The sequence below is a fragment of the Callospermophilus lateralis genome, chromosome 4, assembly GCF_048772815.1.
Source record: "Callospermophilus lateralis isolate mCalLat2 chromosome 4, mCalLat2.hap1, whole genome shotgun sequence".
Taxonomy (NCBI): domain Eukaryota; kingdom Metazoa; phylum Chordata; class Mammalia; order Rodentia; family Sciuridae; genus Callospermophilus; species Callospermophilus lateralis.
Genome location: NC_135308.1, coordinates 123,675,785 through 123,689,208, shown reverse-complemented (window position 1 = coordinate 123,689,208; position 13,424 = coordinate 123,675,785). Strand labels below are relative to the sequence as shown.

Below are 13,424 nucleotides of genomic sequence, written 5' to 3'. Positions count from 1 at the left end.
AAGGAAAGACTTTGTACATTAACACATGAAAAGAAACTTCTTATCTCAAGGGATGGCACAAGTGGCATAAAAGGTCATTAAATGCTAATAGACCTATTGAGGTATGGTTGCTTAATGGAGGATTGGAGCAACACAGACATAAAGACCAACACACAGAGAGCAATTTTAACTCTCTAACATGAGATGGACAAACAAGATGGAAAATAAACACTTTCTCAGTATTGGCAGTACTAAGTTTACACAATTATTATACTGAATAGAACATCTGACCAATGATGACACAATCTATATGCATGGCTGCTACTGATTTAGGAGAGTTAGAAGAATGGTTTACACAATAAATTTTGTTAGAATTCATCTTCATGTAGTAGAGTAAACCATACTTCAGAAAGTAAATGAAAAATAAGTTGAGAAATTTAGTTAGGAAATAGGAAGGATAATGTTGAGATAAATTCCTTTAACCCTTTTCCAAACATCTACACATTTATAAAAGGAGATAAATTTTCTTAGATTTAAGAGATTCTTTGCACGTGTGCAGTGTACAACATACTATATACATACGGGGCTTCCCTATGTACATATACATATGTATACACTATCTATATGCCTTTTTAAATGTGTACAGAGCTTTAACTCAAAGAAAGTGAGTTAGTAACACAGTAATCATTGCCAGACAATCCAAGTGCTGAAATAAATGACACTGTTCACTTAAAGGGTTATTTTATCTCTCCCATTGTCTAACACTAAGAATCTAACTACCCTTTTTAGTTTTTCTTTCATTGCAACACTGATTGTCATAGATAAACTTTGTGCTTTTGCATAATGCCCATCCTGGATGGAACATATATTCACGTACAACATTGGACATTTTAAATAAGCATGCTGGAACACAAGCAGGACCATACATCCATGCACAGAATATTCTGAATATGATTTTTTTTTCCAAACTGACTGCAACATCAACATGCACCACTATCATATTTGGTCCTGTACAGCAAGGAATGTACAGCTGAAGCAACCATGGCAAGTTTCACTTGCAAGAGTTTCTTTAAAGAACACCCAATAAAGAAACAAAAGTGAATGAATGAAACAAAAATTAATCCCCCAAACAAAAGAGTAAAAAAAAAAAAAATCCTCCCTCACGTTAACACTGAAAATCTGGCCATTTTTTTTTTTACACAGCATGTTTTCCTCATTCCACATAAAACAGGTCCTCTTCCAAAAATCTCAGTATTTTTTTTTTTTATAAGAGACACATATTAGTGCCTCAGAGCTTTCCCCAGCCATTGGAAGAGCTCATCTTGATAAAGCATTTTCCAGCGCACATTGGCTTCAACGGTTTCCACAGCACGTGAGAAAGAGGCAGCAGCTACCCCATCATAGCTCTTCATGAAGTTCTTTAGCTGGAAACAGAAATTTAAAATGATAAGGATGCATGTCTTAAAATGAACTCATATGCAGCATATTTGAACAAGAATCCCTTTGAAACAAAAGTGCCACAGTTGAAACCAAGGGAAATCCTGATAATCTCTCTAGCTTTAATTGCTTTTAGGCTTTTTTTGCTTTTAGTTAACTAGAACATCCCTCATTTTGGAGGTCATGCAACTGAGCCACATATTGTTAGTCTCCCTCCAACTCTCCTGTAGATAACACTGTGGGCCATGATGACAATGGTAGCTGAGGTTACTTTGCAGGGACTTGAAGGCTACTTTTGTTAAAACCACCAACTCTTCTCTTGGGCCTTAGCAGGTGTCCAACAGATGACCTTCTGATGTCAGACAACCAAAAACTCCACTCTGAGATCATGCTAACACCATAATTTTCTTCATGCATCCTTTGAAGAGTTATGAAGAGTGACTATGCCTGCATAGATCACTGGTTACATCCCCTCTGATCACTGGTCCCCACACCTTAAATCACCATGTTTCTTCATCCCATAAATACCCCTGTAAGAGAGGCATATTTGAGAGCTGGTCTCTCTCATCTCCTTGCACTTGGCTGCCTCTTGAATAGAATCTCTCTTACAAAACTTTAAAGATTGGTATTTATTTGTTATAGTGGAATAAGTTTAGTAATGACAAATATAATGGGCTGTATCAATTAGGTATGATACAATTGATTATGGAATGAAAAAGAAAAGAAAAAAAGGAAGAGTGGACATTGATTACAATAAGACTCCAATTCAGCTTCTATGTCATCAATAAATATTAAAATGGAAATACTTAATTTTTCTTTCAAAATAGGTTGATGAAATTGTGACAAAGACTAGTTCTAATTACAAGGACCATTCAATGTATAAAAGAGCCTATGAACCGAATACAAGGATTAAAGTTCACTCTTTGTGTGTGAAAATTATTCTTCATCTTCTGCAAATAAGCAGTATAGGGCTTGACACTATCTCCAATGTCAAGGGATTGCCAAAGTTATTGGAAGGTGGAAAAAAGTAATGGTGCTATACAAACTGGATGATAAATGACATTCCAATCATCCGAGTAACTAGATTTAGAAAGAATAAAGAAGAAATATGGTCTCATTCAGCTAGAGAATTTGATCATTTAGGTTAGAATTTTAAAGTGCTTTCCCCATAATTTTTATTGATACGAGATTTATTTTGAGAGTCCACATACTCTGGATTGCTCTTCAAGATTCTTCAAGTTCTTCCTTCTGTTAGATACATCTTTAGAAACTGTAAACAACCAACTAACAGTTGCAATGTTCATAGACAAATGTGAAAAATCAACTTGCAACACAGAAATGTTATGTGCTGAAATTGATGTGGGATCACATGGCGGCCCACAGGGAGCAAGTGGTGGCAAGGAGACATGGTCCATCAAGATAGACTCAGGGACAGGGAAGATGGGGTGGGGTTACTTAACATGCAACTAATTGTACCTTTCTAAAATAATTTAGAATTTAGTTCATGTAGAGCTTAGTCTGTTAAGACAGTGTTACTTTGATTACATGATACTGATGGGTTCTCTCAAAGTTTGTTTTTCCACAAAACCTTATATCTGGCAATACCAGCAAAGAATAATTGTATCTCAGCTATAGCCTTGACAGGACTTCAAAATCACTGTACTTTTATAACAAACAAGTAAAATATCCAATGTTGAACAAATACTTACCGGTGCTAACCTAAAAACTGATCTGATACTTGACCACATTTATATATATTAAGGTAAAAGAAAGAAGAAAGGAATTAGAATTTATTAAGTATCTCTAATACTCCAGGCATTTCCAGAGATACACACACACACACACACACACAGAGAGAGAGAGAGAGAGAGAGAGAGAGAGAGAGAGAGAGAAAGGGAAGTCTAAAGGAATTATTGAATCATAATTTGAATCTTTAGCTAATTAACACAATAATATATTTATATTTACATATTTATGGTTTATACTCATCAGGTATGTTTCCATAAAGCAACAAACAAGACATATGTTTCCATAAAGCAACAAACAAGACATTTTATTTTAGTTTGGCTGGATGACACATGCCTGTTATCCCAGAGGCTCAGGAGAGTGAAGCAGAAGCATCATGAGTTCAAAGCCAGCCTCAGCAACAGCGAGGCACTAAGTAACTCAGTGGGACCCTGTCTCTAAATAAAATACAAAATAGGGTGAGGGGTGTGGCTCAGTGGTTGAATGCCCCTGAGTTTAAGCCCCAGTACCAAAAAAAAAAAAAAAGACATTTTGTTTTATGTTTTAGATTTTGTGATTTAACTTCTTAGAAAAACATAACATTATAGTGTCACTATTCACATATTATTTGTCAATCAAAAATACATTCTTTTAAAATATGTTCTGCATAGTGATATTTTTCCCACAGCATGGAATATGCCAGATGGTGATCAACACCATTTTTGCAACTTTAACTCTGTGGCATGTACTCTTGGACTCTTTATGAAGCCAGCTTAAACACGTGAAGAAAAATTCTTAAGTTGTCCTTAAAGGCAAATGATGGGTTTCAATATGATTGTATCATTGACACAAGATGGTAGGTTAGATTATGTTACAAGAGAACTCTCAATAGACAATGTAACTGGTGGGTCTCTAGGGGTGCATTTCTTAGGCACTAAATACTTCCCTTGTGAGCTTAGAGCACCTCAGGTGACTCATGGCACATCTTGAGTAGCTTATTCATCAGAACACATCTGGTTCACTTTCCACTGTTGCCACAAATTGATCTCAGGGCTGTATTCCTCCATAGTTCTTGTGGCAAACATGGTCAGAACAGCCGTCTAACTAGTGCTAGAGGGAGACTGCAGTGCCTTACAGACCCTGCCTCACTTCTCAATTTACAGAGTTTGGGGTAATAAAACAGGCATTTATTACTCCAGTTTGATTATTTGTCCAGCTCTCTGGTAGGATTTTTTGTTTTGTTTTTGCTGCTGCTATTATTTTTTATCATGTTTCCTAGATATTTATGCCATGTTATGCTTTTATTTTAAATGCTGCGAGTTTAGACAAATTTATTAAATAACATTTAGTAAAATGTCCTTGTTTTTTTGTGCTCCGTAATTTTCTTAGCATAAAATTTCTAGGCATATTTATTTATCTATTAAAATATTTTAGCATTAAAATATCTCTTATGTCAGGATACTCCAGACCCCAACATTGTAAAGTAAATTATCTTTAGAGTAAATTATACAACATACTATTAGTAACTACATAAACAAATAGTATTAGCCATTGTCCTTGTATGAGGAATATGTCTTCAATATTCCATGTGTAAATGTGATATCCGGGATGCACAAGATCTATGTTCCTCTTAAAGAGAGTAGTATATTGACAGGTGCATGACAGTGTTACTTTTTGAACATCAGTATGGAAAAATGACAGGATCCTCTAAGGTTCCATGATGTTATACTTCCATTAACTTAAAATTAAGTGAATGATGGACTGCCTAAAGAAGAAATATAGTTCAAACTACTAGATCCATGTAATTAAAGGGAAACTTCGGTTTCAGGTACTAGAGTGCAGTTTTGGACAATAGAAATTTCTTACAAAATGCCCCTAAAGCTGATGAGGATCATTAAAATATCAAAAGAGTTTTTCAGAATTCATAAATGTGCGGATTCCCCTTTGATCTATGAATCCTTGGAAATGCTGTACCCCAAGGGAGCACTTGGGTTTTCTGTTTATGAGGCTCAAAGGTTATGGGATATTTTGAGTGGGTGTTACTTAGCCCTTTGTAATTTAAGGAAGAAGGACTGTCATCAGTACAAATTGAATCCCCCACCCCACCTGAAAATATGTGCCTCATTCCTGTACAAACAGTTAAAAGTATGAAAGCATGTAAAAGCCTCTGGAAGAAAAGGTAAAACTAAAAAGTCAGAGCAAGTAAGACTCCGATGAAGAGATTCATCCCTCATTCCACTGTGAGCCTGCATTGTGAAATTAGCTCCTTTGTAGATAATGGAATAAAAGCCACAATTTAATTTCATTTTTTAACCTTTCATGATAGGGGCACCTTGGAACATCTGAAGTGGCAATTTAAAAAAGCATAAAAATTAAATATATAATATGTAAAACAAAATGGTCAATATGTGATAAAATAATTAAATGTTCATCTAAAAGACATTATTTTTCATGGCCTGAGAATGAGCAAATCAAGAAAAATATGAAAGAGAATAAGAGAAAAGGGAGAAGAAAGAACAAGGGAGGAGATACAGGAGACAGGTGGGAGGAAAGGGGATAGAAGAGGAGAAGACAGAACAGTAGAGAGGGAAAGGAGCAAGGAGGGGCCAAGAGGGGAGGAGCAGGGAGAAAGATTTCACTTCTGTGTTCACTTGAATGGCTGAGCAGATTGTGACTCCATGTCTTTCATCCCCAGACTATTGAATATAAAATCATGACATTAAAAGTACTTCATTTAAATACTGAGAAAACTGAAAGCCATCATTAATTTAATTGTTCTTTCTGTTTCCTATGGATTGGAAAAAAAGCCTTTCCATTTAGAATCTTTTATTTTAAAAAAATAGTGGAAAAATGTTCTGGGATTTCAAAGCTAAATCCTTTAGGGTTGGGAACACACATAGCAGGGATAAAGGCGGAATTTCAAATCATTACAACCCAAGCCTTGGCTTAGCCTAGCTCCTGGTGTGATCGAATCTAAGTTAGCTCATGGGGTATGATCTCAGGAAATTGGGCAATATTAGAAGATACTAAGGTTGGTGCCAGGATTGAGGCACCCAGGAGAATGCTACTGGATGGGATTAGCTTTGAGTAACAGCATCGAGCATTCTGTCAGTGGAAACTGAGGAAACCATGATCCTCAATGACAATTATCAGCTACATTTCATAAAAGTGGACAACAGAGGAAAAGACAATTTGAAGCACATATCATTATAATAAATCAAAAGAACCTATGTTTTGTCCCTTTCTTCTACCTGCTTAACCCTCCCCATTTCATCTCTCTTTCTGTTGGTATGTGAGTTAAGAAGGGAGGAGGACACCTAGTTTATATTTTCGGATAAATAAGTGAGAGGAAAATGGAAATGTTAGATGAACCCTAGTCCATAAAAAGTCAAGCTTATTTTCATTAATAAAATTCATTTGTGATTGTGCCAAGCAGAAATTTGAAACAAATTATTAATTTCAATATATATTGCCAGATACATGACTTCCCATACACATGAAATCATTATGTATAACAGCCTGGATAGCATAAAACACTACTATCATGTCCAGTTATCTGTTGTCTGCACAGGGCTGACCACAAAGCTGTGAGACTCATGTTCTACACCTTAACACCAACCTTCGTCCTTAATACAAGTACTAAGTCATTGATATGATGGTTTTGTAGGTTACTTGGGTTCACAGAATCTTCTGAAGAGCGGCTGATTGGATCAAAGACTTATGGAGTAGATTTTGGGACCCAACTTTAGAAATTATTACATTCAAAAACATTTTGCAGGCACTCAATGCTTAATATATTAGAAATACCTTTGTAAATAGAGAAGTCTTTAACAAGTGTGTGTGTGTGTGTGTGTGTGTAAAAGAAATGGGTGTGAATCTGACAGAAATAAATGATTGAAGTAAATGTGCAATTTTATGCTTATAAAACAAAAAATTAGAACTCATTTTAAAATATTTACCTCTTTGAGTTCACCTTCAGTATTAAGAAATTCTGTAACTCCACTGATAAGTTTGGAATTCATAAATAATGCTTCTCCGTACCTCAAAAGATAAAAGAAAAAAGTCTTAATGTTAATATAGGTAGTAATTTAAGAAATACTATTATAAATATATTCTCAAGGGTTCCAGTCTATTTGACTAGAGTTGTCAGAGATTGCTAGATCTTGGAGCATTCAAGATAATTTCTTTAGGGGGCAAGATAGATGAAAAGAGCTATGGCTATGGGATACTATCAGATCCCATCTGATTTGTCTCACAGTGTTTTGGAGAAATGTAAGTTGAAGCAAATTTTGAAAATGTGAGTCCTCTAAAATTGTATTTAAGAAATACTGTTATATTTATAAGCCAAGGATTGAGCAGAAATTTTAGAACTTTTCGACTCTAAAGCAACTTAGGTCACTGTAAGAGAAAAGCATGCCACCAAAGGAAGGAAGACTGCAGGGCCAACTAGTCATAATCAGTATGTCACACAGATATTTGGGTTTAATTAATCATAAAAGAAACTGGTATTATCCTACTGAGTTCTTAAAAATGGAGTCATAGTTCTCAAAAATGTTCCCAAAATATTAGCATTATTTTCATTAGGCTATTAAAATAAAATATCTAGTTGTTCATTTGGATTGCACAATTCTTGTGTCACAAACACAATTATTTAACTTTTGACCTGAGGCAATGAATAGTTTGTGCCAGTGAAGAGAAGGAGTTCTAATTTTACTGATTTGCCTTTACTATGCTGATGATACCTAACACAAGTAATCATGTTCTTAGAAACAAGATAAGTATACTACAAAGAAAACTCTGGACAATTGGAAGCAAATGTCTAGATGTCATCACATGAGGTTTTCTATAATGTTGCCCTAGCCTATGGGACCTTAAGTAATTTAGTTTCTGGGGAATTTAATTTTTCTCATCTATAAAATGAGGGGCTGACCTGGAAGAAACCCATGACTTATTATAATTCTAACATTGAACTCCTCCATGGGAAAAAAGTTAGCTAAGCAAAAGCAAACAAATAATCATTCAAACAGCATGAGTGACCACTAGTAATAAATTTGTGGTTACAGAAGTAGATTATTACCCAGGAACAAAAGTAATTCTTTTTCTAAGGGAATGTCAATTATACATTCACATGTAGGTGAATAAAGCATGATCACAAAACCTCAAAGGTATTTTACCATCTAGTTGAAGAGTTAGACATGTAAACAGACAATTTCCTCTTAATGTAACTAAATACAGAGTTGATATTATTATACACAGTGTTCAGAGAAGAGCTCTTCAGCTGTGGGATCTGTGAGCTTCTGGAAGATGATGCATCTAGACTGAGTATGGTGCAATTTTGAGAAAGTAATTTTAGAGAACCAACAGAAACAAAAGCAAGAGGTGTGAGATGACATGGTGTGTGCAGACAACAAGCAATTTGGCATTAACAGAGTATGAACTGTGAAGCTGGGAATGGAAGAACAAGAGGTTAGGAGGTACAGAGAAGACATATCAAGGAGCTTAGATTGTAAGTCTGGCACAGAACCATGGAAAGTTTTACATCAGGGAAATATCACACTTGCTTTTCAGAAAGATTCTTGTGACAAAGGGAAGAGGCACTTGTGTGTGTGTGTGTGTGTGTGTGTGTGTATGTGTGTGTGTATGTGTGTGTGTATTGGTGAATATAATTAGAGAGGAATAAAGAGGCTATTTTAAGAGTACCGTAGTAAAGAAGAAACTGCATTAGGGAAATTGTAGCAGAAAAGCAAAGAAAGAAATATTTAGAAATTCTGAAATTGACAAAACCTAAAGCCTAATTGATAAATATGGCTAGGAAAAGGGGGAAGCTTATATAGACTTCCAGATATGTGGCTTCAGCAATTGCTGATTGGCTATAATGTTTAATGAGAAAAGGAAGACCAAGGGAAAATGATGGCATTAGTTTTTGCAGACATACCCCAGTAGGGACCTTGAGGAGAGATTGTCTGTCATATGGAAATATCTAGAGTACATAAGATGAAGATTTGGGAGTGATAGTGAGAATGGATGACAACTTAAATCAGGAAGAATTTGTAGAAGGTGAAGAATATATTGGTCAGGACCCCCACAAACTCCAGCATTCAAGGACCAACAGAGGAGTAGGAGCAGATAAAGCCACTCCTATTTGCCATAGAAAGTATTACTGTATTTGTAGACACTCAAACCTCAAACCTCAATAATTTTACTTTTTGGATAGATATCATAGACAGGTGCATTCCACTGACTCTGAACTATAAAATCAGATACTCTCTGTATCATGGGCATTCTTAGATAGGAACTGTTGTGTATATATTAATTTTTCCTTAGCTGGATGACTATATACTCTATATGCGTGACAACAAAACATGCTCTAATATTCTAATCACTCAAAGTTCTGAACTGAACATATAGAAAAAGTCAATGTGCCATATAGGAATATCAGTGCTTTCTCTCAATGATATATCTGTAGAGGGAAATGTGCTTTAATATGACATACCCATTCAAACTGAACTCATTATAACAGGACAGCTGATAAAGGTGTGCTTAAATAGTTTTTATGAGTTTCTGACAGAACAGTAAGTCTGCTTACTACCTGGGAAGAGTTATGTTTTAGAAGAACATGCAGCATTTACATCCTCTATAATAAATTTAATTTTAAGATACCATAGAGATTACCAGAGTAATAAATTAGCATAGATTATAATAGATTTAAATACATAATGAAAACTTTTCTAATATTGAGGATGAAAAACTCTCACCATGAAACAAGATATCCTGGGAATGAATTCTACTGCAAGTGGGACCACATGATGATTGAAATGATTAATGTTTCTTCTCTACTTCATGGTTTTATTTAGGTGCTTGATAATGTTTTATTTAGAAGAAATTTAAAACAATTCTACAAAAACAATTTGAGTTTCTTGTTATAATACCACTTATATCTGATTTATAAATCATTTTCCTATAATACATTCAGGATATAGGAGTTTTATTATTTCTTCAATTTTGGACAGTTTGATGGATATACCAGGAAAGTGCTCTGCTAAACATTTTACACTCTCCACGTGTCCACATATCATTAATTAAGGCTATTAACCTTTAACAAATTAATAAGGTTAGAGAATTGTTTAAACAGAATGAGTTCTACAGAAGTGACAATACCCATTTTGGTTGACTATGTTAAAATGTAATCCTATTATTTGGATCTAAATTCTATCACAAAAATTGGGCTTTTATTTCTCATAGGTCAGCTTTAATTTACACTTTCAGGTGTGAATGATCAAATTCTTCTTTCTACCTGGTATTTAATATCTTCCATTTATCTCTAAAAAACTTCCAAGCAAGGTCTCGGCCATGGGGATTTCGAGCTACATGGATTATGACATCAATTGCATCTTGATCCAGCACCACCTCAGAATTCAGAGACAGATTTAGAAGCCTATAATGATAGAATTATAGAGAAATTTTTAGTCCAAAAAATTTTACATTTTTATAATTGTACTAAAGTTACATGGTCTAGTTTGTCATGTTCTTCAAAAGAATAGTCCAGTGCAAACTTTATTCATATGAATTTAATAATGGAACAAATTTCAGTTTATATAAGCAGGAAGGCCAAATTCAAAGTGTTTGATTACATTAATTAAACTCTAAAAATATACATTGGATCGGGAAATCACAGTTCTGATTTGATGACACAGAACTCCCTTTTAAAATTATTTTAGTAAACATTTCCTTTGATAATGAAATATTTTCTTACACACATTTATATATTATAATGACATAATTAATCATTAAGCAATATATTTCTTAAGTCAGTAACTTCAATAAGGTTAACATGCAACTTCAATAAGGTTAACAAGATATTTTTTTCTGATCTTTAGGAAGATAAATTTTAGAGTAACATCTATTCAAGGACATAAAACAACTTCAGGGGAGCCTGATTAACAGAGAATGCTCTCATTATAAAAATAGTTAGAAAATCGATTGACCCACCTGTTTAATAAATTCCTGTCATCACTACAAGTTAAGGCCTCCAACAATATCTTCTTTTCAGAAACTGCTGTAGTGGAGTGGAATTTCATCCATATGAATTCCCAAACATCTTCATCCAGTAGTGACACTCCTGTACAGTAGACGATGTCTCTAACATTTAATGGTATTCTAAAGAAGCAACCCATGGTGGTTTTCTGTTAATTCAAAGCTTTGTAGCATTGAAAATAAAGACAGATAATGCTTTGCCATAGTTTTTAAAGAGATGATTTTTTAGTTAGATTTTTATCTTGAAGAGAATAGTATTATGGTAATAATATTCAAATATATTAGTATGAATATATTGATGAATAAAATAATGGCTTTTATTCAAAGGAAGCTTTGAATATAATTTTTGTTAACACTCTTAAAATTATATATTTAAACAAAAATAATAACTAAGACTTGAAAAAAGAATAAAAAACTGTTGCATTACATTTTCAATAACATTAGTAGACTCTTTGCTCTCATAATTGATAGATCCAAGAAGGACAAAATAGCGCTCATTGAAGACTTAGTTAATTTGAATGAAACAAAACTACTTCCCTTTAAATTTTTAGATACTTTCTTTACAAGTAATTTTTCCAAACAACTCCACAGATTTTATAACCTAGAAAACTGTAAATATAGATGATAAACATAATAAAACATAAATAGCAAGTTATGAGAAAGCAAAAAGTAATTTTTCTCAGAGTTCAGAAAAATGACTATTAAAAATATATTACATCTTGACCTTAATTCAAAATGAAATATGAGAATGTGAAACAGTGGATATAATTAAGCTTGGCTATTCATAAATCTTAAATTATCATGTCAATTTTTGACACTACGATTCTTTTTATTAAGTATTATTCCTGTGTCTGTAATATGCCCCATGAGTACTGACTTTTAAAAATATTTCTCTGAAGGAATACTCTGATGCTTAAAAGTTTAAAAGTGTAATTCTGCTTTTCTCAATATTCATTAATTCGTTATTAATATTTCTCATTTGTAATTTAAATATGGCCAATAATTATAGACTGTCTTCTCTGGATAACATAAAGGCACACTGATAGTTCAAACACTGCTCGGGTATACTAGTACTTAGAAAACAGGAGGAGACTGAAGGGCTACCAGTGAAATGACTCATCTCATTGTTAGCAGCTAACTAGGGCTGCAATCAGGATATTCTGGAGACCTATAGAGTTGTAAAAAGTATCATATAAAATTCATGCTTCCTAGAAAAGGCTATACCTATACTATCTGTCTTTTCTCATAAATAATTAAAGTATTTAGGGAAGTGTTTGCTAACTGAAATCCTTCTTTGTGGTATTAGAGGGCAAGCATTTTGTTGATTCATTTAATTTGCTGTTTTTTTTTAAAGAAACAAAAGGAAAACACACATATATAAACCATTAAAGAAGTTCACATATTTCTCTTGGCTTTCATCTCTGCTTGGACTCCCTGTAGAAAGTACTGACAAAAGACTTTCCAATGGCTGATGGACAAATTCTTCTTCCCTCTGTTTATGGACAGGTTGCCACAGAGCATGCCTGAATTCACTAAGAAAAGTTTGTCGCAAAATTGTGAAGAAAGTACTCATTCCTAGTAAATGCATCTTAAGATCACAGAGATGCCTCTGTCTTCAAACTTCAAGAAGGAAGTTAAGAGACCCAATCGTTTTCTAAATTCATGACTATCCATCAAATATTATAAGGCACAGAACACAGGATTGCGTTACTGCATGACTTTGGCCAAGATATTCACATATATATTTGCATGAAAAATAATAAAATATGCACTGAAATCACAAAATCATTAACCAGTGAATATATTCTTAGTTCTGGGAATGCTAATAACAGTTTACCTTTGAAGAGAACTTTATTAAGCTATTAGTGTGCTTGAGAGAATAGGAATTGAATTCTACAGTTAGTTTTGTGGTCACGCATAGAACTAGTTAGGCATGTTTTAAGTAAAAAGGCATGTAAAAACATTGGATGGAGGAGGAGGAGGGAGAAGAGGAAGAGGAAGGGGAGGAGGGAGAGTGGAGAGGGAGAGAAGGGAGGAGGAGAAGGAAAAGAAGAGAAAAAGGAAGAGTAGAAAGAAGAGGAAGAAGAAGAAAAGAAGGAGGAGGAGGAGATAAAAACAAAAAACTATGTTCCTCAGAAAGCTCTTAAGTGCTACACACATAATATAGTCATTAGCAAAGGTCCAAACACTCATTATCCAGTAGCTGTTACTGGCTGATACTGAGCTGTTATAAGACACATATACAAATA

General features: G+C 34.1%; 1 protein-coding gene across 1 annotated transcript in view; it reads right to left on the bottom strand.

The window, feature by feature from the left end:
• Positions 1–1,259: 1,259 nt before the first annotated feature.
• Positions 1,260–13,424, bottom strand: part of Trhde (thyrotropin releasing hormone degrading enzyme) — a 382,015-nt gene continuing 369,850 nt past the window's right edge. Inside the window, exons 16-19 of the mRNA XM_076853121.1 lie at positions 11,131–11,298; positions 10,436–10,576; positions 7,101–7,182; positions 1,260–1,403 (exon numbers count right to left, since the gene is read on the bottom strand). Coding sequence (XP_076709236.1) covers positions 1,260–1,403; positions 7,101–7,182; positions 10,436–10,576; positions 11,131–11,298 — 535 coding nt within the window. The remainder of the gene's footprint in view (positions 1,404–7,100; positions 7,183–10,435; positions 10,577–11,130; positions 11,299–13,424) is intronic.